General features: G+C 44.9%; 1 protein-coding gene across 3 annotated transcripts in view; it reads left to right on the forward strand.

Annotated features, from left to right (window-relative positions):
- The first annotated feature begins 240 nt into the window (after positions 1-240).
- The window catches only part of DEPTOR (DEP domain containing MTOR interacting protein), a 65,317-nt gene continuing 39,085 nt past the window's right edge, over positions 241-26,472 (forward strand). Inside the window, exons 1-4 of one of the 3 annotated variants that reach the window (XM_079984425.1) lie at positions 241-628; positions 1,637-1,737; positions 13,248-13,426; positions 16,568-16,691. In XM_079984425.1, coding sequence (XP_079840551.1) covers positions 1,649-1,737; positions 13,248-13,426; positions 16,568-16,691 — 392 coding nt within the window. In that variant the 5' untranslated portion in view covers positions 241-628; positions 1,637-1,648. Of the gene's footprint in view, positions 629-905; positions 1,183-1,328; positions 1,738-13,247; positions 13,427-16,567; positions 16,692-26,472 lie in introns of those variants that run through there. The other 2 variants (XM_079984427.1, XM_079984426.1) reach the window with 2 other exon arrangements.

Genomic DNA, 26,472 nt, shown 5'->3' on the forward strand with positions numbered 1-26,472 from the left:
GGCGGAGCCCCGATTGCCTTTCTGTTACTGTACTTATACTTAGGAAGAAGAAACGCAGCGCAGCTTCTTAATCGACCACGATCCCCCTTTGACCCATTTTTCTCTCCTCCTCTCTCTCTCTCCCCCCCCCCAGCTGTTGTGGAAGGAAGAAGAACAGGAAGAACTCAGTTAAGTCGAGGGGGGAAGGGGAGGGGGGACCCAAGCAGCTGGAGTTGCTTCCCCTGTTCAGCAAGCAGGCAAGGCGCGCAAAAAGAAGCGCCGCCTCTCCATTTCGCTAGCTCGCTCTGCAATCTTGTGAAAGGTCGCTGGTGGTAAATGAAGAGGTGAGCCCTCCCTCCCTCTCCCCACCTCGCCTTTCAAGCCTTCCCAACCCCCCTCCGCCGCCGCCCTTGCCCTGAACTGGATCATCCTGCGCCGCAGCTGACATTGAGCGCACGCTTTGCGCAAGCAGCGCCTGTCCCCAGCCAGTGCCGGACGGAGGGGGTCGCTGGCGCCTCGGCTGGATCGCCTCTGCTGCAACCACGTGTCTCCCTCGCCAGCTGCCTGTCACACACCACAACAAGAAAGCCAGCGGGGGGATCTTTTTTGATCGCCTGCAGAAGGAACGCACGACTTTCCCCCAACCCAGGTGAGTGGAAAGCCCGGGGTGGGTGGTGGTAGTTTCTGTTTGAGCTTGGAGAGCCTCCGGTGGCTTTTCCTCCCGTGACTGATGATGCAAGAATGCAATGCTCCGGAGACAGAGAATCTGCTTTTATATTTCTCCCTGCGGCAGGATCGGAGGGGAGGGAGAAGGGCTGCGTTCGTTCCCTTCGACCCGTCCGCAGCTAACATTCCCAAACTGCCGCATGCAAAATTATTGCAACGTGAAATGAAGGGGGGAGAAGGGGGTGGGAGGAATCTGCCCGAGAGCGCTTGAATGCAAGGTTTGCAGGACAGATCGGAGCGAGGCAGCTCCTCGGTTCCTGCAAAGAAGAGAGGAGCGCGCGAGGAGAAAAGGGAAACTTGTGAAAGCGAGGAATAAAACGCGTTTGCGCGTTGCCAGTTGCGAAAGAGCTCAAGGGCAGGAGGTGAAACAGAGATGCAGCGAGCCAACGGGCGAAAGAAGTTTTAATTGAAGCGGGTCAGAAATGGTCTCTGGAGAGCGCAAAGCTTAGAGTGGAAGATGCCACCGTGAGCAGTGGCGTAGCGTGGGTTGTCAGCACCCGGGGCAAGGCAAGTAATTTGCGCCCCCTAACCCGTGGATTTGCGCCCCCTAACCCTAACTCCCAGATGTTGCGCCCGGCCCCCCCTGCACCCCCACGCTACGCCACTGACCGTGAGGGACGGAGGGGAGGGGGTTAGGCACAGAATTGGGCTGCTGGAGGGGGGCTCAGGTTGATGTTGAGGTTTCTCAGAGTTGAAAGGGACCCCGAGGGACATTTAGCTCAACCCCCTGCAATGCAGGTATATCAAGGTGGCCCATGTGGGGATCAAACCCACGGCCTTGACGCTATCAGCACCACGCCCTAACCAACTGAGCAAACTGGTGTTTGGGAGGTTAGATTGCAAAGCAGCAGCTTTGAGCACTGGAGAGGCTGAGGAAGGAATCCACACCTGCTCCCTCTTAACCTTCTGGCTCTTGTGTGCACCTGGCCAGGTTAGTGGCGAGATGGAAGAAAGCAGCCTGGGCACCATGCAGCAGAGAGCGACCGAGCTGGAGCACATGGCCGAGGTCCTGCTTACAGGGGAGCAGTTACGGTAGGAGAACTGGACTTTTCCCGTTGCACAAATGTCGTGAAAGTGAACTGGGGAGTGGGAGATCTTTTTGCTGATGGGGACAGGCGGGAGGAACCACTACTTGGGGGGCCTGGAGCTCTACCATGGGCAATGGTCTGCAGCAGGTGCTAGGGAGAGTTGCATGTGCCACTGCCCTGGACTCTCTAACCTCAGATGCACTGGACAGGGCTGGGCCAGGTGCTCAGATGCAGTGGAAGAGGCTGCACAGAGACATTTTGGCCCCCAAGGTGCCGTCCCCTTCCCATCAGGGAATACAGGATGGGTGAAGATATACAGTGGGACCTCAGGTTACATACGCTTCAGGTTACATACACTTCAGGTTACAGATTCCACTAACCCAGAAATATTACCTCGGGTTAAGAACTTTGCTTCAGGATGAGAACAGAAATCGTGCTCCAGCGGTGCGGCAGCTGCAGGAGGCCCCATTAGCTAAAGTGGTGCTTCAGGTTAAGAACAGTTTCAGGTTAAGAACGGACCTCTGGAACGAATTAAGTACTTAACCCGAGGTACCACTGTACATCAGGAACAGGGGGTGAGGAAAGATTGACATCAGGATATGCTGGCCCTGGGGTCCCTGCCACCTGAGGCGGTCACCTCCCTTGACCTCATGGGTGGGCCGGCCCTGAGGCTGCATTGAAATTGGAAAACAGAAGAAGAAGAAGAAAAACCTGCGCCTTTGAGAATACAGTGGTACCTCGGGTTAAGTACTTAATTCATTCCTGCGGTCCGTTCTTAACCTCAAACTGTTCTTAACCTGAAGCACCACTTTAGCTAATGGGGCCTCCTGCTGCTGCTGTGCCGCCGGAGCACGATTTCTGTTCTCATCCTGAAGCAAAGTTCTTAACCCGAGGTACTATATCTGGGTTAGCAGAGTCTGTAACCTGAAGCGTCAGTAACCTGAAACGTTTGTAACCCGAGGTACCACTGTACTGTCCTGCTGCTTATGTCTTTTTATAAGGTTTACAGAGAAAATGAACACTCTCGTGCATCCAGTTTCATATGTGCATTCTTCAATGGCATGAATCACCATAGGCAAAACTTTTCAGGGTAGAGAAATGTCTTGCTGCGTCCTGCAGTATCTGTAATCTACTGTAATTTTGTGCAATTTTCAGTTCAGTCCAGTGAATTATTGCTGCATGGGTTATTTGACAGCGGGTCAGCCAACGAATTTAAAAAGGCAAAGGGAGGAGGAGGAGGAGGAAGAGTAAGAAAGGAAAGATAGTGACTGCATTCTTTGTATGCCATGAGTGTTTAGCATGGGCAGCTGCTTATATCAGACCAAACCTGTTAATCATGCTGAGCTCCCTTCAGGCTGCATAAAGTCCAGGTCATAAGATAAGACAGGAAAGTGGGGGAAGCGAGTAATCAGAATGCAGGTCTTAGCATCTCTTGGGCATTCAATTCATTATGGAAACTCTATTCATCTTTCATGTGGTCCCAAATTAATTAATTCCCCCAAAGAATGAATGGAAAAGTGCCAATACCACAGCAGTACATTTAATTTTGAAAGATTGCTCCCTTAAACCCAATCCTGAACATGTTTCCTGAAAAGTAAATTCTGTTGATCTCAGTAGGATTTACTTCCAAGGAAGAAGGATCACATCTTAAGCAGAATGACAATGTTTTCCCCCCACCAATTTCCTTCCCTATTTTTAAGAACTAGCGTGTAACGGTGGTGGTGGTGGGATTCTGCAGGTGCAGAAGTCATTATGATACAACTTTCTAATATCTGGTGCGAGGGGAAATGATTGTGTGTTTCTATGAATTAGGGGGAAAGCACATATCCAGACTCCCGTTATCTGTATAATAATGTGTGGTTTGGGGCCTTTCCATATATATTTTTTAAAAAACTTCACTTCTCTTTAAGCAATTAAATACTGATCCTTTCTCTCTTAGCAATGTAAATCTCCTTAGGAGAGCCCTCCTGGATCAGACCAAAGGCCCGTCTAGTCCAGCATCCTAATTTCTCGGTCGCCAATCAGATGCCTACAGAAAGTTTGCAAGCAGGACAGGAATGCAACAACACTCTTCCCACTTGAACTCCCCAGAAACTGGGTGTACAAAGAAGAGGCATACTGGAACTCATTCTTGGCCACCATGGTTAGAAGCCATTATCCTCCACGAATTTGCCAAATCCATCTTAAAGCCATCTTGGTTGGTGGCCGGCCATCGCTACCTCTTGCGGCAGTGAATAGAATAGAATAGAATTTATTATTTTTACCCCGTCCATCTGGCTGGGTTTCCCCAGCCACTCTGCGTGGCTTCCAACAGAGTATTAAAATACAGTGGTCTATTAAACCTTAAAAGCTTCCCTAAACAGGGCTGCTTTCAGATGTCTTCTAAAAGTCTGGTAGTTGTTCTTCTCTTTGACATCTGATGGGAGGGCGTTCCACAGGGCAGGTGCCACCACCGAGAAGGCCCTCTGCCTGGTTCCCTGTAACTTGGCTTCTTGCAGTGAGGGAACCGCCAGAAGGCCCTCAGCGCTGGACCTCAGTGTCTGGGCTGAACGATGGGGGTGGAGACACTCCTTCAGGTATACTATTCCATAGTTTAAGTATTATATGAAGAAATAATTTGTTTTGTCTGCCCTGAATTAAGTTTCAGCATTCAGCTTTGTTGGATGGACCCCAGTTCTAGTATAATGATAGAGAGGTTTTTACTTTCTCCAACCTCAGTGAATATCCTTTTAGAAAATACTTGGGTAAATACGGGCCCTTTGCCAGTAGCCTGTACAGATAATAAATGGAGAGAAATCCATTTGTTGCCTTTCATTTTCCGAAGGAAGAGGTATGTGCTACAGTATGGAGAAGGACACAGCCTAAAAATAAATACACATAACATACACATCTAAAGAGCAAAAGCTCCACAAAATGGCAGGGGACCAGAAATAGCCTTTGTTGGGGAGGGAATCAAAAGCTCTGAATATTTATAGGAGTCGGCAGAAGAAGAACCGAAAGTTCACAAAATGGCAAACGGAAGGAATTGTGTTACCACGGGCAAAAGCCGATAGGTGTCTCTGACACTTGCCTGCCATTTTCCCGGCAATAATAAAAAAAAGAATAACCATGTAAGAAAAAGTAGCATATCTATTGCTATGTCTTCTAGTTCCTGAGAAATGAAGGTATAAACTTTGTAAGCTAAATTAGCAGCTTCTAGGGATTATCATAAAGAAACCGTTGCAGGAAGAACTTTGTAACACTACTAAATTTTGCACCCATTGCAAGGAAATACGCTTGGGGATGGTTGAGGAATTTGATTGTTGCAGATTTTAATATGAACTGTACTTTCTTGTTTAATGCGTGGTTACAAAATACTGTGATAACAGGATGAAACGGATTTATGAATAAATCTATGAGAAACTGACCTGGGCCTGAAATAGTCTGATCCGTCCATCCCTAAATTTATTTCAAAACTCTGTTGCGCATACGTTGAATTTTATAAAAAAAAGATTCAAGGACAGCTTGTTGACATGCTGTGGTGAGGCAGGTGGACTGATGTCTATAACTGGTTAAAAATGTTTTAACCAGTGTTGCATTTTTAATATGAGTGGCATGGTGGAATAAGCAATGGAACTGGGTAGGGCAGAACAGGTGCACAATTTGCCTTGGGCATCAGCGGCCACAAGGTAGAATAGTTTCTGCTAGTAAACTTCTGGCTGATCGAAAGGCAAGGATTTCTGACTCCCAGTCATTGAACAGTAGTAAATACAGCTCTTTTTAAAAATTCTCTGGAGTGGTTAATCTTTTGCTAACCATTTATTTCTGAGGTTCAGGGCTGGCACAAGAGATTGTGCCACAGACTCCTCTTTGCAGCAATAGCAGCAACAAGGCTATTCTCTTCCTTCCATCCCATTTCTTCTCCACCTCTCCCCCCCCATCCCACTTTTCCCTCCCCATTTTTGGGGTGGAGAGCTATTCCATTATCTGTAGCAGCACAGGTGTCTTCTCTGCCACCTTATCTTCCTTGCCTCTCGATGAGAAATGGGGTCCAGGTGTTCTGGGCGATGTTTGCCACGGACCATAGAAAGGCTTTTAAAACGAATCTAAAAGCTTTAAAAAGATTCTAAGTTTGAAACGCAGGTGGCGCTGTGGGTTAAACCACAGAGCCTAGGACTTGCCGATCAGAAGGTCGGCGGTTCGAATCCCCGTGACGGGGTGAGCTCCCGTTGCTCGGTCCCTGCTCCTGCCAACGTAGCAGTTCGAAAGCACAAAGTGCAAGTAGATAAATAGGTACTGCTCTGGCGGGAAGGTAAACGGCGTTTCCGTGAGCTGCTGTGGTTCGCCAGAAGCGGCTTAGTCATGCTGGCCACATGACCCGGAAGCTGTACGCCGGCTCCCTCAGACAATAAAGCAAGATGAGCGCCGCAACCCCAGAGTCGGCCACGACTGGACCTAATGGTCAGGGGTCCCTTTACCTTTACTAAGTTTGAAAAAGTCACAGCACTGCCACAGGTATTCTCTTGGCCACCTCGCCCAGAATGCCTGTATCCAAAGAAGGAACCCACCCCCCTTTAATTCTTGTTTTGCTTTGTTATGGAAACTGTGCATCTTTGGAAAGAGGAACATGGGAAGAAGAGAGGAAGTGTCGAAGACCAGCCACTCAAGCATATCAATAATCAGTGGAGATTTTAATACTGAAGTCCAAAAATTGTCTGCGTCAGGATTCTATACCCTTCAACAGGACACCACTAACATTCCAACCCTATAGAGAATTGTTTGGAAGTAAAGTCCACCCCAAAGTATTTAAAAACAGATCATAGTGTGCATAGTTAGCAATAGAAATAAATGCAAACATGCAGAATTAGCATATTTTGAGTGTCAAAGTGCTTCATAAACTCCTTTATTTGAAGGAGTTTTCTATCTGAAGGGTCAAGGCCAAGTCTGGTTTAACAACAACAACAAGAAAGAACCATAAAAAGGGAGAGAAGAAGCTTTGAGTTTCCCCATCTACAGTGATCACCTGTTTGTCGGACTGAGGAGGCTCACAGCTCACCTGGTCACAGGTGATCCCACTGTGGTCTTTCCATTTATATTTGAGCGATTGTTTCTAACTTTTCATCTGTGCATTTTAATTAGCACATACAAATTCTGTGCAACTGTTTTGTCATCTTGGTGGGGGCTTTTTTGGGTGGATCATTTCCATTTTTTTTCCTGTTTAGCATATTTTGAGGTGTTGGTAGGTGCACAAGTTCACATGGAACCAGCGACTGCCATTTTGCCAATTTGTTTGGGCTCATTTGGAAGGCTTTCAAGGGGGTGGGAAGCTCTTTCACAGTTCGCCTATTGTTTGATCTCTGCCAGACTGATAGCTTTAGATATCGTGGTGGAGAAATATATTCAAATGGGGTTGTGTGGTGCTGTTTTATCAGCGGTCTCCATCTGTAGGGTAAGAGTGAAATTCTTTAAGAACGAGGTGATAGTGTTATCATTGCATTTTAAAAGCACTTGGCTCTACAAGCATAGCCACATGCCTGTGGACCTCCCAATAATTAAAAAAAAACCAGGCATTTGCAAGTAATCGATAATATTCTTGACCGAGCTTAACAAATCATTTCTGAGGAAAGGGTGGCTATTAGAAACCTGCTCCTTAATTGCAAGCAATCCACTACCTAATCAGAATAGTTAACGGCAAGAATCTCCTCTTCAATATGTTGAAAAACCACATTCCACATAGCATTTATAATCCCAATTGACATGCAACCAGCCCTCTTTTACAACAGGTTTTATTACAACTAGATTTATACTTCACCTTAAATTGAATTGAATTTTGCTGGCTAGCAACACGGGGTCAGGTTTGTTCTAATGAAGGTCTTGTAAAATGGCTGGCATTAAGCTTCTCTCTCTCTCTCTCTCTCTCTCTCTCTGTATGTGCGTTTCTGTGTCTGTCTGTCTGTCTGTCTGTCTGTCTGTCTGTCTGTCTGTCTAACATAAGAATGAGTGGATGCACATGTGAAGTTCACTGCTTCCTGAACATCTTGCTCATTTCTTCCCATCCTCATACAGCATGGGGTTTTACCCCGTCTCGTTCTCATGCGGGCAGGTGTGGAGGATTCCCTGGTCCTGAATGGGGTAACTGTGCCCCTGAAGGACCAGCTGCGCAGCCTGGGAGTCATTTTGGATTCACAGCTGTCCATGGAGGCACAGGTCAATTCTGTATCCAGGGCAGCTGTCTACCAGCTCCATCTGGTACGCAGGCTAAGACCCTACCTGCCCACGCACTGTCTCGCCAGAGTGGTGCATGCTCTAGTTATCTCCCGCTTGGACTACTGCAATGCACTCTACGTGGGGCTACCTTTGAAGGTGGCCTGGAAACTACAATTAATCCAGAATACGGCAGCTAGACTGGTGACTGGGAGTGGCCGCCGGGACCATATAACACTGGTCCTGAAAGAGCTAATTTGGCTTCCAGTTCATTTCCGAGCACAATTCAAAGTGTTGGTGCTGATCTTTAAAGCCCTAAACAGCCTCAGTCCTATATACCTGAAAGACCGTCTCCACCCCCATCGTTCAGCCTGGACACTGAGGTCCAGCTCTGAGGGTCTTCTGGCCGTTCCCTCACTGTGAGAAGTGAGGTTTCAGGGAACCAGGCAGAGGGCCTTCTTGGTAGTGGTGCCCACCCTGTGGAACACCCTCCCATCAGATGTTAAGGCAATAAACAAACATCACTTTCTACTACTATCTAACCAACTTTGGAAAGGTGCTAAATTCTTTGCCGTCATGTTTTCCTCACAGCAAGGAGTTCCATGGCTCAGCTTTCCTCAAATTTGTTCTGAAGGTATTGTGACTCAGCTGCCCTGTTTTAGGCTGAATTTGCTGAGCGAGGTATTCTAAGTGGAGAAGACTTTGAAATATATATTTTCCCTTGCTATCCCTTGAAGTATTTTACCCATCTCCTGTCATTGCTTCTCCCATTCCTCTTTCGTGCCTTATTCCCACCCTCCAAATTGCCAATTTCATTCCTCCTCCTCGGTCCAATTTCTTCCTGTTAGAGTTTCCCTCTCTTTATTTCTCCCTCCTTTCTCTACCCTGTTTGCTTGGTGATTAAATATTAACTTTTATTTCACTTTCTGATTTCCTTCCACTTCTCCTTTGCCCCTTTCCCCTCCAGGGAGGGAGAACTTCATTTCCACCTCCCTCCTTGAGCATCTGTCTCCCAGCCACCTCTGCACAGCATATAAGGAGCTGCTACTACTGACATTCATCCAACCAAAACACACTGTGGTGGCACTTGAAGCCTTGAAGTGGCTCAAGGCTCACCAGTGGTGGCTCACTGTTTGAGGAACACAGAGTATCTCCATGGCTGAGACTCAGCTAGAAAGAGGAACGTGGTGTGAGAAAGCATCAAACACCAGCTGCAGTCAGCTGCCAGAACTATGTAACTAGTTTTTCCTAAGCAAGGAGCATTGTGTCTTTGAAATGCCTCCTCCTAAAGCTCCTAGATCGTGTGTTTTCTGCCAACTGGCTTTTGTGTGTCAAATAAAAGGCCACACTTTGAAGCCAAAATCTGGGATGCCATCTTCCTCTTGTGAGAGCACGGCAGCCATTTTGGTTGCTGCGATTTCATGCCATGGTTTCCCCCCCAAAAAAACCCGCACTTTTTCAGGCACGGCACCCTAAAACGCACAATCAGGTAAAAAGCATGTTGCGAAATTGTGGCAACCAAAATGGCTGATGTATTCTTGCGATTAAAAAACGGGATGCCCCAGTTTTCCTGGGACACTTGCGGGGTATATTAAAACTTTGTCACTGAAAATATATTGGGGCTTATGGGCTAAGGGTTTGCCATACCTCTTCTAACACAATTCAGTTAATACCATAGCTCAAAACCAAAATGGCTGCACTGCTTCATATGTGAAATAACTTAAAAGCAAACTTCTTCCAAATAACCTAAGTGCTTTCTGGTGTCACTTTACTCTTCTGTGAACAGTTAGGAACACATGAAGCATCTTCTTCTGAGTCAGAACATTGGTTCATCTAACTGTGCAGGATTTTGGACTGGTGACTTTCTCAACTCCCCACTTTGAGATGCCAGGGATATTGAAACTTGGACCTTCTCTGCAACTGAGCCAAAGCCCCTCTTCAAATTATCTAAGCATTACCCAGTCTTGTTTTATTTTAAAATACATTTTCTAGAACACCTATTTCAATGTCTAGGCTGAAATCCTATCTCTTTCCCTACAGCCAAAAGTGCTAAAAAAAAGCTGCAAAGAACTGTGTACCAAGCCTCTTGCCTTTCGTACGCAAAAATAGATGTGGAAACATTTATACGGTGTCCATACAGTGTGCTTAGCACCAGATCTAATTTTAATGTGTCGATTCCTTGTTTGGGTCCAAACTGACAGTGATCTAACTGCATGCAGCATGCTGGTCACATAGCAAGTGACACTCATGAGAACTATATTCTCCTTGTCTCTTCCTCAGAAGCCACTTATGGCTTGGAATAATAGGAAGTTCCAGTCATGGAGTCATGGTCGTGGGATATGTAGCTAGAAGCCTGAGCTATATATACTGTACATAGTGACAGTTCAGACCCCAGTTGCTCTTCAGAAAATGTTGCTAGAGAGCAGACGGTCAACTTGGATTCCCTAGTCAGGAGTGAGTGAATGTCATGGACTGGCTGGAAGCAGAGGACTGGTTGGAGGCAACCCCTAGGGAACCCCAAAGGGAACCCCAAAGGGACGAAGGCTCAGAGCCAGGGGGTTGGTGGTGGGACAACAATGAGGTGTCAGAGGGAGAAGAGGGAGGAGATGGGGAGGAGGTGGTGTCGGAAGCTGAAGAGGCAACAGGGTTTAGTGAGCAGGAAGAGGCTGTGGCAGAAAGCAGTCCAGACTCAGAGGCAGGAGAGGAGAAGGGCCAGAAGACGGAGATGGTATGGCCTGCAATATGAGCAGGCCTGCAATGCTCTGGGACAGCCTTGTAGCTGCCACGAAGTCCTGATGTGCTGGTCCCGGGGGCTAACCGAGAGGCGAGGTCCGATTCCAGTCCAAGGTCGATGCTGCGGTATAGAGGCTGTCCGTCAAAGCTGTAGCTGGGTCCAAGGTGGGGAGTCAGGTGGGGTCAGGAACTTTGGCAGAAGAGCAGGACAGGGTGCAGGCAGGAACAGGCTAGCAACAACATTGCTCCCGCAACCTGAGACTAGGGCTGACTGGCTTTTATCTGGCATAGGGTGGCCCCGGTCCACAGGTGACTCACCTCTCCTGGCCTGGAGGTGAGCACTCCTCCTGCAGGAACTTAGTTCCCTCCGCCTCTCTGCCCTGAGCCTCTACAGCTCAGGAGAGGCTGGAGGGTTACCGGACCCAGAGGCAACCTCAGCTTCCTCTGACGGGGCTGAGAGTGGAACACCTGAAGGCAATGGGTCCTCCATCACCTCAGGAGCCAGAGCACACTCAGCTGGTGCCTGCACCTGAGGTTCCAGCACAGGTGAGGACCCTTCAGGCTCATGCCCCAGCCCCGGCTCAGCTGGATCTGGAGGCGGGGACCCCTGTGCAGGCTGGGATTCCTCAGGTTCAGCCTCTGAGTCCGAATCCCAGGTCATCACACCTGAGCCCAGTCCTGACGTAACGCTGCAGTCCCCCAATAAAATAACACGAGGGTACTCCACCATGTTCAAGACCTCCTCCACCAGCTTAGGCAGGAAAACTATAGGGCAACTACAATGTAGTTCAAGCAAATATTGAGGGGAAGGCCTTTTGAGTTCCTCACTGTAATGCTCAGGCTATGGGGCATATTTGGCAGAAGAGGAAAATCCCAGGCCAGGAAGCTCATACCAACAGATCCTGAAGATCCCTCAGCATCCATCCTCATGATTGCCCATGCTCGCTTGGGCTGGTGGCAATTGTACTTCAGCAACATCCGCAGGGCCAAAGGTTCCCCAGCCTTGCTATAAATATACAGGGACAGTACAAAAAAAGTCTTAGATACCAGTCACCACATTTGCACCTCAGATCATGATGTTTGAACCTCCTGCTATACTTACCTGTGCATGTATATAGTACAGCATACATCCACAATGTTTGCCTGTCACTCTGGATGTAGTTAATGTAACTTTTGGCAGCTGGGTATCGCAAATAATGTGGTAATGAGAAGCTTGTTAACACTTATGTGGAAGAATTATTCCTGGCTGCTGCCGACATTCAAACTCGTTTAATAGACACACTGGAGTGTGTTTATTTGTTTTAACATATGGCACTGGAAAACTGATTCCATGTTTCCTCGTGTTTTTATTTTCCGTCAGGCCAAGAACCAGTCTCACCATCTGCCAGGCCTACAACAGTCTTTAAGTACTTCGAGTGTGTCTCTGTTGGAGAGTTAAACTTGTGTAACCATCATCTCCCCTTTGCAAGTAACTCTGGTCATTTTAGTTCTGTGAGGGGACCTAGAGATCTCTAGCAGATGATACATTGACTGAAGCAAGGACAGTTAAGCTGGAATAAAATCAAAATTCTAGGGGCGTTCACACTCAGTATGTGTGTACAGTCATACCTCGGGTTACAGACGCTTCATGTTGCGTTTTTTCGGGTTACGGACTACTGCTGCGGGTTGCGAACACTGTGGGTTGCGAACGTGCATCGCGCACATATCACGTTCGCAACCCGAGCGTCCACTGTACTTGAATACTTGAGCTGAAATGCTTGTATAGTTATTCACATGAGCGTACACTCTGAGTACCTGTGTACACAGTACCCGAGCTGTGCAAACCAACAAGTGTGTGTTCTTTCACACAAACACCTGTACATGGGTAGAGACAACTGTGTTCAGTGTGCTGTGTGAACAAGCCTATTGTCTGCCCTCCTTTTTCCATTCTCAGACTGTCCTTGTGTTTTCTTTTTTAAATTTTCCTATTCAGTTCTATATTTGCTGCTGCTTCCATGATCTCCAGACACCAGAGAGCGAGCTACTTTTTAAATGAAAGGGGGAAAGGGGGGAACAGGGCCTGGAAATTCTCTGAAAGAAGACCTCCACCACATCTGGCCTCCCTGTGGCTCCCGTCTTGTGTATAATTGTGTTTTCCTAGTAGTGTCAGGGGAAGTGGGGACATTGCTCACTTTCCAAAAGAAATGCCAAGAAGGCTCAGGCCTGTGTGGGAGTCTTGCCATCTTCCCTGGATGGAAGCCTGCTTGCTTCTTAATTCTAAATGCTTCCAATTCTTAGTTGTTGCTTTTTTAACGCTAGCGTACATGTACTGACACAAACTTCAGTTTCTGGGGAGGGGGGCAGAGAGAGGAAGGGAAAGGCACTTTGTAGATGCTCTGAGGTAATTCTGTTCTGTTAAAAAGGGGTGTGGCTACAGATAGCAGAGGGAAGTGTTAAATGGAAGTGAGGATACAAGGCCAGCGATACCTTCAAAAGATGTTTTTTATTATTATTATTTAGCTGACACCACTCTGATACGAGCTTTTTCTTTCCCGCTTGTAATGTTGAGGCTGATGCTATGCAAAGATTTCTCACGGCGTGATATTGTTTGGTTCACAGGCTCAGACTGCATGAAGAAAAGATAATTAAAGATCGGAGACATCACTTGAAGACGTATCCAAACTGCTTTGTTGCCAAAGAACTGATTGACTGGCTGATTGATCACAAGGAGGCCTCTGACAGGGAGACTGCAATTAAACTGGTGCAAAAATTACTGGATCGTAGCATCATTCATCACGGTGGGTGGAAAGAAGCAGCACACCCGAGCCCATAGCCAGAAACTATAGTTAAGGGTACAGGCAGGTCTGACCTGGTGATCGTCGTGTGTTGTTAGTCAATATGAAAGAACAAAAACCTAAATAATGATTGTGAAGATTGCTTAACTATTATAATAGCATTTATATTTGGAGTGTTTAGCAAGTGTTATTTTAGGGCCAAACCAAACATTGCATTATTCACATTTTTTTTAAAGAAATAAAAGCCCTGTTTATTTTGAAGAAAAAGCAGCTGGATTAAATCATCATTTATTTATTTTTAAATTTTATGTTCTTTATTGAAAAAGTATAAAATTAGAAGTGAACAAGGTAAAATAAGACAAGACGTGACAAGCATAATAAAGATAAAATAAACCCATGTAGAAAACATTTTTAAAATAAACATTACAAGATTATTATTGTAGTTACCTTAAACACACATTATAAAACACACATTATAAAAATGAATTCCAAAAATCATTAAATTTGTCCATGACAAGCCTACATTTGTACATGACTTGTTCATGTGTTGCAAGTTTGTGCATATTTTCTATCCATTTGTTGAAGGAAGTTTATGTATGTGTATACACACACACACACACACACACACACACACACACACAGTATATGTGTGTGTGTGTGTGTGTGTGTGTGTGAGAGAGAGAGAGAGAGAGAGAGAGAGTTTAATTACTTAAACCCAGGGCTAGCCAATGTTTTGCCCTCCAGATGATGTTGGACTACAACTCCCATCAGCCTCAGCTAACATTTTCAGGGGTCAGAAATTATGGCAGTAGAAGTCCAACAACATATGGTAAGCCACATGTTGGATACTATCAGACCCCGTGCACAGATAAAATCCATAGGTCTCTCTTACCCACAGTCTCAAGATCGGAATAAAAATAAGAGACTGAACACTAGGTTGGTAGGAGTACAAGAAAGCAAAAAAGAAAATTTGCAGAAAATTAAAATAAGATGTGTTAATTAATCTAATGACAAGAAAAGGAGCAAAGGGAGCAAAGCAGAGAAAAACAAAAAAAAGGGGTCATAAGAAATGATGGAAAACATGAAATTGCAAAAGGGAGTTTAGTGAAGGAAGATAAGAAGGGGTAGAACTCTGAAGATAGTTGAAACTTATAAGACGTTTTGGATAAATATTGGACAATAGAGGAAACTGTTAAAGAGAAATATACAGAGATTTAAGTGCATAAAAGAGAATGAAATAAGTGGACAAAGGAACTGAGAACAGAGATAGGCTGAAGCTGAGAGACAAAAAGACCAGTACAGTGGTGCCTCGCAAGACGAAATTAATTCGTTCCGCGAGTCTCTTCGTCTTGCGGTTTTTTCGTCTTGCGAAGCACGGCTATTAGTGGCTTAGCGGCTTAGCGCTATTAGCGGCTTAGCGGCTATTAGCGGCTTAGCGGCTTAGAAAAAGGGGGGGAAAAGAAAAAAACTCGGAAGAACTCGCGAGACGTTTCATCTTGCGAAGCAAGCCCATAGGGAAATTCGTCTTGCGAAGCGCCTCAAAAGACGGGAAACCCTTTCATCTAGCGAGTTTTTCGTCTTGTGAGGCATTCGTCTTGCGGGGCACCACTGTAACTGATTGGCCGTGTTCACATGTAACAATAAACTGGGGTTTGTAGCTTACGATAAATGAAGATCTAGCCACTTGCTTTGACTTCACACCTACCCTGGTGTAAGCAGGATAAACTGGGGATTGTGGTTTGTTGCTTCTGAACAAAATGCCATTGGAAAGTCGGCAACAAACTATGGTTTTAGGTTGGCCAGCGATCATGACTCTCTAGATAGCAATGATGCAGGATCTCATCTTTGAACGTAAAGGGGGAAGCCAAGTTTTCCTGGTTTGTTTAGCCTGCGCACACCAAAGGAGGGTCAAAGTGGGAGCGACTGGGCAAATTGCTTATTCGTCATAAACCACAATAAGCCAGAAACCTATCATTACCTGCGAACACGGCCATTGATCACAAGATAGAAAGAGAGTTTTGGTAAGTGGTACAAACCTAAGGCCGGGCCCTGTTTGTGGATTGCCCTCCCTTCTAAGAAATGGCTGGTGCTGATTCTTATTAGTTCACAATGCAAGCTGAAGGTCCACTTGTTCACTTAGGCTTTTGTTTGGTGTTGTGGTTTAAAACAGGAATGAGTGTGACATTAACATATGAGAGTGCTGGAGGTGAAATAGTTAAACAGGTTACCCAATCAGAACCCAGGGGGGTGGAGTCAGAGGGACTATAAAACCAGCTCTGGGAGGGGTGAAGGGGGGAGTTCGTTGGGAGTTGGGTGGTTGGTTGGAGTGGGAGTGAATTGGGATAGAGTCTGTGGGTAGGTTGAGTTAGTGTAGCGAAATAAGCTGAGTCAGGAACAGCTAGGAGCTAGGAAGACAAGTAAATATCTGAGAGGTGGTTTAGTGAGTGAGAGCAGGTGGTGAAAGTTATAGGTCTGGAGAGGCACCCCATGATTTTAATTGACTGAGACCGTTTATGAAACCACACGCTTGTTAAACTGCAATAAATAAACACAAGTTTATGTTACAATTTAACCTTGACTGGACTCGGTATTTTACCAGGTAGGGCCTGGTAAAGTTTAGCCTGTAAACTTTGCACAAATTACTATTTGTGGGTTACTGGAGTCAGTGTAGCGGTTAGAGGATCAGGGAGACTTAAACCTAAGTCCCCACTCAACTACAAAGCTCTGTTATCCTTCAGCTTAACTTATCACACAGGGCGCTATGAAGATAAAATGGTGGGGGACACAGAACAATGAAACACCACCCCATGCTCCTTAGAGGAAGGGTGGGGTAAAAATGCAATAAACTATAATCAACAGATTTTTTTTTTAAAAGGTCAGTAATTCCCCCCACCTATAAATGGCTGCTGATAATACAATAAAGTGGGAATACCATGTAGAGCTTCACAAACTAAGGTTTTTTTTTTTTAACGAAGTACAATAAAAGGTCAATCGTTTTTGTGGTTTATCTGAAGCCTGTTTTTTTTTGTAAAGGAAAACAATGCTTTAGTATCTGCATTGCTTCCAGATTCATAATGATGATTACTGCAAGTTCTTGATGTGAAGTGTTTACTGTTTCTTCTTCTTCTGGGTTTTGCACTTCAGTTTGCGATGAGCATAAGGAATTCAAGGACCTCAAACTTTTCTACCGCTTTCGGAAAGATGATGGAACGTTCCCACTTGACAACGAAGTGAAGGCCTTCATGAGAGGACAGAGGCTCTATGAAAAGTAGGTTGCACACAGAACATTGACAGTGTTAGCTGCTCTTTATCGGCTTGCGTTGATTAACAACTAGAAAAATGGTCTTGCTGAAATGCATTATCCTTTGTTAAGAACGCCATCTTCCATCTCCTCAGTTTTCCCAAGAGAAAGGTTATACTGACAGAGATGAGTCCTGAGCATATAATTAAGATTTGAAACAGATGGTTGGATGGAGATTCTGAATATCCTGTCAGATTATATGGGTCAAATAACAGAGGAGTTTGCCACCTGCGACGAGGTCCGTGTCATTTTTGCTCAGACTGAAGGGGTTGTTTGCAGCATGCCTGATTTAGGCGCAAGTAGCAACAAGTACAACATGTGAGCTGACATTTACTGGAAATTGATATGCAAAAGGTGAACACATTGGTCAATTCATGAGGGGTGTTTTGGTACAACACTAGCATCCAAGAGCAGCACACGTGGCTCTTTCAGGTGCAAGGAACAGAGTGAAATGTGTTTTCATTTGTCTGACTGCAGCTAGGGATGGACCAACTTGTCAGCTTTGTTTCCTCTCATTTTCTCTTTTCCACAAACTTAGGTTCTGTCCTCTGCATTACTCTGCAATTTTCCTAAGTCCTCAAGACAACGCACCAGCATTTAAGTGTGAATTTCTCATTAACATGCACGTTTGTATGGAATTCTGCCTAATATATGCGCTTCTGCAAAACAATTTCCCCTGAAACAAAGCATTTTTCTGTGTTAAAGGTAAAGGGCCCCTGACCATTAGGTCCAGTCATGGCCGACTCTGGGGTTGCGGTGCTCATCTCGCTTTATTGGCCAAGGGAGCCGGCGTACAGCTTCCAGGTCATGTGGCCAGCATGACTAAGCCACTTCTGGCGAACCAGAGCAGCGCACGGAAACACCGTTTACCTTCCCGCTGGAGTGGTACCTATTTATCTACTTGCACTTTGATGTGCTTTCGAACTGCTAGGTTGGCAGGAGCAGGGACCGAGCAATGGGAGCTCACCCCGTCGCGGGGATTCGAACTGCCAACTTTCTGATCAGCAAGCCCTAGGCTCTGTGGTTTAACCCACAGCGCCACCCACATCCTTTCTGTGTTACTCTTACCAATAAACCAAAAGATACCTCAGGTCCCAAACGCCGTATATAACCAGTTTAAAGGTAAAGGTAAAGGTACCCCTGACCGTTAGGTCCAGTCGCAGACAACTCTGGGGTTGTGGCGCTCATCTCACTTTATAGGCCGAGGGAGCCGGCATTTGTCTGCAGACAGTTTTTCTGGGTCATGTGGCCAGCATGACTAAGCCGCTTCTGGCAAACCAGAGCAGCGCACGGAAATGTCGTTTACCTTACCACTGGAGTGGTACCTATTTATCTACTTGCACTCTGACGTGCTTTCGAACTGCTAGATTGGCAGGAGCTGGGACCAAACAATGGAAGCTCATCCCGCCACAGGGATTTGAACCGCCAACCTTCCTATTGGCAAGCCCTAGGCTCTGTGGTTTAGACCACAGCACCACCCGCGTCCATAACCAACTTAGAAATAGCAAAACAGCTAAGGGCCTTCACTTTGGCCCGATGCCAGGCCCCTCCCCTCAGCTATCCAGGAAGGCCGTTTTAGGAAGGTACCATACGAGGAGAGGAAATGCCCCTGTGGCTCAGGGCAACTAGAAACTACAGAACATGTCTTTCTTCCACTGTCAATATTATGCAGACGTACGAGTCAGGTTCTTCCTGCCAATACTACACAAATTCCCTGGACAGACAGAGCAACTCTATACCCGATCTTGCTACTTCAAGATGCAAACCCAGACGTAACATACACAGCAGCCAGATTTTGCGCTGCTATGATGGACATTCGCCGAAGAATGGTTTGGGTCACGCGCCTGACCTAAACTGAAGGCTCATACACAAGACCCGTGCCCTCTCTTGCACCCTCCTTTCTATAGTTATTTTAGCAACTGCTTGCTTTCAACCTTCTAGCTGATTTAAAGTCTCCCTCACGCATCCCTGCCCCTTCTTTGAGTCACCCCTTTTACCCCCTTTACCTGTTTTATTTCCTAAATTACTGTGTTTTCTGTTTTAACTTATGCTGGTCTGTGACCGTCATAAAGTTGTTGATGATGATATTCGTACCAATATATGCATTTTCATGGACTCTTTACTCCAGTTTTTGCATTCTTGTACATGTTACTTTCTTGGGGAACTGCATGGCATGTACTTGCCCTCAGAGGGGGAAAATGCATGTGAGAAATGAAAAAGTAGGTGCTTTGTAACACTGAGAATCGCATTCCAGAGCTGTCTCAAACAGTGGTTTGTCTGTCAGATGTCCTCAGGAATCTTACCTAGCATAACAGAAATGGCTAATCTGTGTGATGGTGGGCAATATACAAATTTTAATAATAATGATGTTGAGGATATTTGCCCCTAGTAAGGGACTGTAGGAGATCAGAATAGGGCTTGGGAAATACAGTGGTACCTCGGGTTAAGAACTTAATTCGTTCCGGAGGTCCGTTCTTAACCTGAAACTGTTCTTAACCTGAGGTACCACTTTAGCTCATGGGGCCTCCCGCTGCCGCCACCACGCGATTTCTGTTCTCATCATGAAGCAAAGTTCTTAACCCGAGGTACTATTTCTGGGTTGGTGAAGTCTGTAACCTGAAGTGTCTACAACCCAAGGTACCATTGTAGAAGCAAGAAGCTGTGGCCTTTACCAGATGTTGTTGTTGTTTAGTAATGTCCGACTCTTTGTGACCCCATGGACCAGAGCACGCCAGGCACTCCTGTCTTCCACTGCCTCCCGTAGTTTGGTCAAACTCATGCTGGTAGCTTCGATAGCACTGTCCAACCATCTCATCCTCTGTCGTCCCTTTCTCCTTCTGCCCTCAATCTTTCCCAACATCAGGTCTTTTCCAGGGAGTCGTCTCTTCTCATGAGGTGGCCAAAGTATTGGAGCCTCAGCTTCAGGATCTGTCCTTCCAGTGAGCACTCACTGATTTCCTTAAGACTGTATAGGTTGGATCTTCTTGCAGTCCATGGGACTCTCAAGAGTCTCCTCCAGCACCATAATTCAAAAGCATCCATTCTTCGGCGATCAGCCTTCTTTATGGTCCAGCTCTCACTTCCATACATCACTACTGGGTGATAGAGTCACCAGATAGGGGATTGTAAATCTTTAGGCACAGAGACAGAAAACAAGTACGGTAGGTCAGTTGTTATTCATCTGGTCACCAATGGTAAGTAAACATCTTCGCCAGGCCACCAGGTAATAAAGCCATGATCAATTGGATGTAAGCTAGCTGTCAGGTTTAGCGCTTCTCCCACACAAGACATGGAACACTGGCAGTTTAAGTAGCCAAGGTTTATTTCTCAATAACAGGTTTATAGTAGTCCAAGCTTCCACAACACATCCTTCACTGTTGGAGTCAGTTGACTCGACTGGCTTCTGACCCCTCCCAAGGCCAGATATATGCCATGTCCTTCCCCGCCTTCTGCTCTAATCGCTTGTCCCTGACAATGGCTGTATTTTTCAGGTGGTTTCTGTTCTCTCAGGTACTTGACACACAACAGATGGTAAACAAATAAGTGGGCTAGTAAAACACTGAGAAGCATAGTGACTTTTTGGATATATGTGTGAGGCAGTCAGAATAGTCGGGTTGCTGTTGTTTTTATTTTGTTTTCATTCTGATGATGTATTTTGTGGTTTTATGTTCTGATTTTATTCCGTGAACTGCCCTGAGACCTGTGGGTATAGGGTGGTATAAAAATTCAATGAATAATATAATAAGAAGAGCATGAGGAAACTGCAATAATGGTTCCTCAGTTCAAGTAGGATTGATGTGCTTTTTGTTTGTTTGTTTGTTTTAAATTTCCCTTCTTTTTGTGTTTGTCTTCTTGTTCCGTTTGTTTGCAGTAGCCAGTGAAACAAATTTCCCTTACTTTTCAAATGTCAAACACAGCAAATGGAAGGACATGCTGTGTTTTCAATACACTTCCCTAATGGCATAGAAGAATGTTTTCATAAACAGAGGGAAACTGCAAGGCTTAATGGTTGTGGTTAAAGTTAGATGTTCCAACTTGGAACTCAGCCTAAAAGAGATGGGAAAGATGCTTTCTGCCCCAGTGCTAAAAGGCAGAAAGATCCTTCAGATTCTCCCTTCCCCACCTACTTCAAATAACAGTGTTCTAAATAGTGCATGGCGACCACAGAAATTTTTAATGTAAAGGAAGGCCTGTGTGTTCTCCATAGGTTTTAAGACAAGCCAAATTCTACAGCAAGGAAACGTGTTTTCTGCGCTCAGAATAAATGCACACATGTTATGTTAGCATTAATTTCATTCATATGAACTAATATTGAATTCATATTCAATAAACTAATATTAACTAATATGTAAATAAACGAATATTTGTTTCAATGTGAATTACCGGTAACTCAGTCCAACCACTGATTTTTCTAGCCCATTAACTGGTATCCCAAGGTCTAAGTAAGAAGTTTTTCCTATGCTATGTGGGCCCTTTTAAAAAAGGAAATTAAACCTTTATTGTTGTTTAGTCGTCTAGTCATGTCCGACTCTTCGTGACCCCATGGACCTGAGCACGCCAGGCACTCCTGTCTTCCACTGCCTCCTACAGTTTGGTCAAACTCATAAGATCGAACCTACAACCTTGCATGTGTTGTAAACTGCCCTGTGGTCTTTCTTTTTTGAAGGGCAGTCCTGTTTACGAACGATTCAGTTTACAAACTCTGCAAAACCGGAAGTAGTGTCCCGGTTTGAGAACTTTACTTTGGTCTAAGAACGGAATCCGACCAGTGGAAGGGTACCGGTGGCGGGAGGCCTCATTAGGGAAAGTGTGCCTCGGTTTAAGAACAGTTTCGGTTTAAGAACAGTTTCAGAACGGACTTCCAGAACGGATTAAGTTCGTAAACCGAGGTACCACTGTATATGCATTTTAAAACGAGAGTAAATAATAATAAAATGGTGGAAAACCAGCTCAGGTTTAGTCTTTGAGTGCCAGTAAATACTGTGATAGTGTGTGACTTTAATATAATTTTCTGTTTCAGTTAGTTTATTCCCTTTCCACACAGGCCCCCAGGACTGCAAACTACCCAGATGCAAGTTATACCCCCATGCGTAGTCATTACATTCTCTGTTTTTGTGGCAGTCAACTTTCTTTTGGTTGTTGTTCTATGCCCTATCAGGTGATGTGAGGCTTTAAAGTCTACACTGGATGAAACAGTCATTAGGGAGTAACTGTGTGTTAAAGGGGGAAGTAGACAGGATGACTTAACAGGCTTTTCCATTTGAAAGATTCCCATGATGCTGTTTTATCATCTGAGACTGTACAAAATCTGCTTACTAACAGCACTTTTAAATCCACTTTGTCAGGCTACCTGCAATCACTTTGTCAAGGCAGATGAAGCAGAGCTGTCTAACACACAAAAATCCCATGTATCTCCTGTTATACGTTAGAGCTGTGGCTGCAGGTGGCCTTCAGCCTAATTTCATGCAGACCCTTGCAGGTGGTCAGTTCAGTTCAGATTTGTGTGAGCTATGCTGTCAGCACCCATTAACGCCACCCACCACTACTGGATCGTCACCCCCAAGCAAACTTTTAATGTGGGTCAAGAGTGCTTCATAACAAGGTTTCCCACTCCTGCTCTAGAATGACCAAAAATTAAAAGCAGTTTTAATTACAGGGCTCATTTGCACAGTGGGCTTGTGTCTGGACAATAAAATCTCCCTGTTGCACCTTGTTTTTGATTTCCTGTTACCATGGCGAGACCATGCATGCTTGAGTAGCTAAAAATTAAACTCTGTTTAAACTCTTTGTCCGCTGTTTGGATGTGTCCCCTGTGTGGATAAAACACAGTCAAAACAAGATAGCTTTTGATAATGTTTATTGGATTTACACATCACTCTCCAGTTTGCCCCCTGGCAAGATCCTTGTTTTCCCTCCCCTCTTTTCTAAAACCCAGAACATTTTGTCCCTGCCAAAAATTAAGGAGGCATTAGCTATCATCGCATGCAGATGCGTAGCTTCCGAGAGTTTGTGTCTGTGTGCGAAGTACATGAATTACATGGGGTAAACAACCTGGATACATGATGCAAGCAGCTAACTAGATTTGCTCAGTAAAGAGGTTTCAAATCACAATTGATTGTGCTAGCTTTCTGGCCTCAGTTTAGCTTCTCCCCTGAACAGGGACTGTTGAAAGGTGTAACTATCAGACCCCAGCTTCCTCCTGCTGATGGAATAAGAAGGAGAACCGGGGAATCTTGAGGTTACAAAATCAGATAGCAAGCAGGGTCACGTCCATAGGGGGAAGGTAGCTAGTTGTAAGGAGGCCTTAAAGGTAAAGGTGAAGGGACCCCTGACCATTAGGTCCAGTCGTGACCGACTGTGGGGATGTGGTGCTCATCTCGCTTTACTGGCCGAGGGAGCCGGCGTACAGCGTACAGGTCATGTGGCCAGCATGACCAAGCCGCTTCTGGCAAACCAGAGCAGTGCGCGGCAACACCGTTTACCTTCCCGCTGCAGCGGTACCTATTTATCTACTTGCACTTTGACATGCTTTCAAATTTCTAGGTTGGCAGGAGCAGGGACCGAGCAATGGGAGCTCACCCCATCGCGGGGATTCAAACCGCTGACCTTCTGATCGGCAAGTCCTAGGCTCTGTGGTTTAACCCACAGTGCCACCCACGTTCCCTAAGGAGACCTTACCACCCTCAAATAACAACATGGCAGGCATAGGGGGAGTGTAGCTGCTGAAAGCCTTCTGGACCATTTGGGCTCCATTTCAGGATCTAGAGCCTTTTCACCAAATGAAACCAATCCCCTAAAATCAGCTGTGATACACATAGGGGCTCAAAAATGGCAAGATTGACATTAATGAATAAACTAATTTATGTCCAGAAAAATATAAGCATCCTTTGGTTAAGAGTATTAAAACCAAGACACACAATATATTTTAGGAGCTTCTCTCTCCCTCTTCCTATCTCTCTGCCTATCTCTCTCTCTCTCTCTGTGTGTGTATGTGTTGGAGGGGATTCATACTACAGTATATGAGACTTTATAGGTCAAAAACAGAACTTTTGTTTTGCTCAAAATTTCCCCAATCAGCAGATTCCTTACAAATATTGCCATTCATTTATGTTTGGATTATCCTTTTTTTCTAGCCCCTATTTTGAAAACTAAATTAAAAGGAACCATTCCCATTGCATCCCATAGACTGAAAGTTAATAAGACGCAATCCCAAGAAATGAGAACTTATATTTTTATTGGAAGGAAGGATGGGGTTTTTCTCCCCAAAAATAACCTCAGACATTTCTGAGGTTCAGTTTCAGATCAATTATTTATTCTTTCTGCTGTAATCTTTCTAGCAATGCATATACACATGTTTTTGATATTAAACTTCCAGGATTAGTGTATAATCCGGTATCCTACTGTTTCCACTCAAATGGGCATGAAATCAGCAATTTTATATTACGAGGGATCACATAAGTACCATCTTCAGTTTTGCATTTCATTGCTGAGATATTTTTTTAATGTACTGTATATGTGGATTCTTAGCCTATAATGAATTTCCACAGATTTTGAACAAAACCTTCTTCTTTGAACAAATTTATATTACTCTAGATACTGAAAGTTGATAGAGACCAACTGCTATGTCCATTCAAATATAGGGGGTTGGACTAAAAGACCCTTTGGGTTCCTTCCAACTCAACAATTCTCTGATTTTATGGAATGTTCTGCTGCCACTACATGCAGCTGAAACTGGTGCAGTCCACAGGAAGGTTTGATTCTAGTGCCTCTATAAACTGGCTCACTGAAGATTTCTGCCCCGTGTGTATGGTGATTTAACTATTACACTGATATGAGAAAAGAATATTTTCATGTCTGGGGTTTATCAGGTTCGTTTTGATACGCATCTCTAGTGTTGCAACACAACTGGCTCAAGTTATTCCTTGTCACCAACTTTGGCATTTCATTGATGATCTTGCACAGGTCCGGTAGACTTGTAATCTGGTGAACTGGGTTCGCATCTCCGCTCCTCCACATGCAGCTGCTGGGTGACCTTGGCCTAGTCACACTTCTCTGAAGTCTCTCAGCCCCACTCACCTCAGAGTGTTTGTTGTGGGGGAGGAAGGGAAAGGAGAATGTTAGCCGGTTTGAGACTCCTTCGGGTAGTGATAAAGTGGGATATCAAATCCAAACTCCTCTTCTTCTTCTTCTTCTTCTTCTTCTTCACAACAGACATGACTGCAGAAGTGTCCTCTGGGGATATGCCTTATCTGATCTGTCAAAATTCATGCCCTACTTATATGTATACCGGTCAGGATTGTTAGGGTAAATCCCCGCTGCAGACGTAGCATTCGCCCACACTTCCACTTGTTCTGCCACTTTCCCCCGGGAAAAGCCACTGTTTACGGCTGAATCAGTTTTTTTCTGCAGTTGGATGTTTGTTCTGATTCGGCACTAGACAGGTTTTCCAGGAGAAAGCAGCCAAAAAACCATTCAGATCCATGCCTAGAAAGCACGGGGCAAGCAGAAAACCTCCCGCACCTGTCTTTCTTGGCTTGGGACAAGCCAAAATTGTGCACGAGCTCTTAAACAGCTTCGTTCCTATTTCATTTGCTTTGTTTTGAGTTTTATTTATTTATTAACGTTCTTATGTTACATCGGTAAACATTATCATATTACTTCACAAGGCTTATTATAATATAAATTTCAGCATGTATACAAAGTTTATATACCTAAAGAAAAGAAACAAGGACAAAAAACTATTCCAAAATTATATATGTACCAACACTTTGGACTTCCTGTCTATCCTGTTGTATATTCCTTTTTTACAAATGAATGTACTCTTATTATTGTATATTTCTTTACATTTTATCTAATACATTCCTATATCAATATTTACCCTTGGTTTTATTTCTCAACTCAGTCTCTCTCCAACGTCAATCGAATGCTAGCATAGATAGCGCACCTTTACTATATTTTTGAACATATATCTTATATCTACCCCGCTTTTCCATAATTTTTTGTTTTGAAGTGCCTCTCAGGCTATTTGTCAACTGCGCCATTTCAGCAAATTCTTGTAGCTTGTTATGCCAGTCCATTATTGTCATTTGAAGTTGTCTGGCAAGTTTTCTGCAAGTGGCAGTTGTCCAGCAAGCCCATAAACAATTTTTCGGAAGAAGTCATGGTGGTTAAAGTGGCATAAAACCAGCATAGGTCTGGGGTTCCAGAGTCTTTGTTCCGACGTTCCTGCTCTTTAGCTGATCTCTTCTGGATTCCTGATGTGGAAGTCCTGCAAGGTCCCTGCTGCCACCAACAATCCCCACTTGGCAGTTTTCCAGATTCCTTTCATGTGCCTGTCCATTGCAGCCATTAGCATCTCTCTTGTTCTTCCTGGCCACACCAAGCAGCCGGGCATGTTATTTATAGACTCCTCAAAGAACTATTAACAAAGAATTCCCACTCAGAGTCAACAAAACCGGGATAAGAGCTGCTTAGAAAAAGCCTTCGCTTAATGTCTATTGGCTTTAGAGAGAACAGGATGTGATCGAAGGTATCATCTCTAAAATGTTGTCCGTACCATTTCTATTATTCTGTATCAGCAGTCAAGAACTAAGGTATTGCATTTGAACGGAAAGGGGCTTGTCAAATGATTATTGCATCTGATTCGCTTTTTATTGATGCTGTCGTGGAAGTATTTTAGCTCAAGCTTCATTTTCTCCTGATAAATTCTATTAAAATAAAAACACTTAGTATGAGTGGGAAAAGGTAA

The sequence above is a fragment of the Podarcis cretensis genome (genome assembly GCF_951804945.1).
Source record: "Podarcis cretensis genome assembly, chromosome: 7".
Taxonomy (NCBI): domain Eukaryota; kingdom Metazoa; phylum Chordata; class Lepidosauria; order Squamata; family Lacertidae; genus Podarcis; species Podarcis cretensis.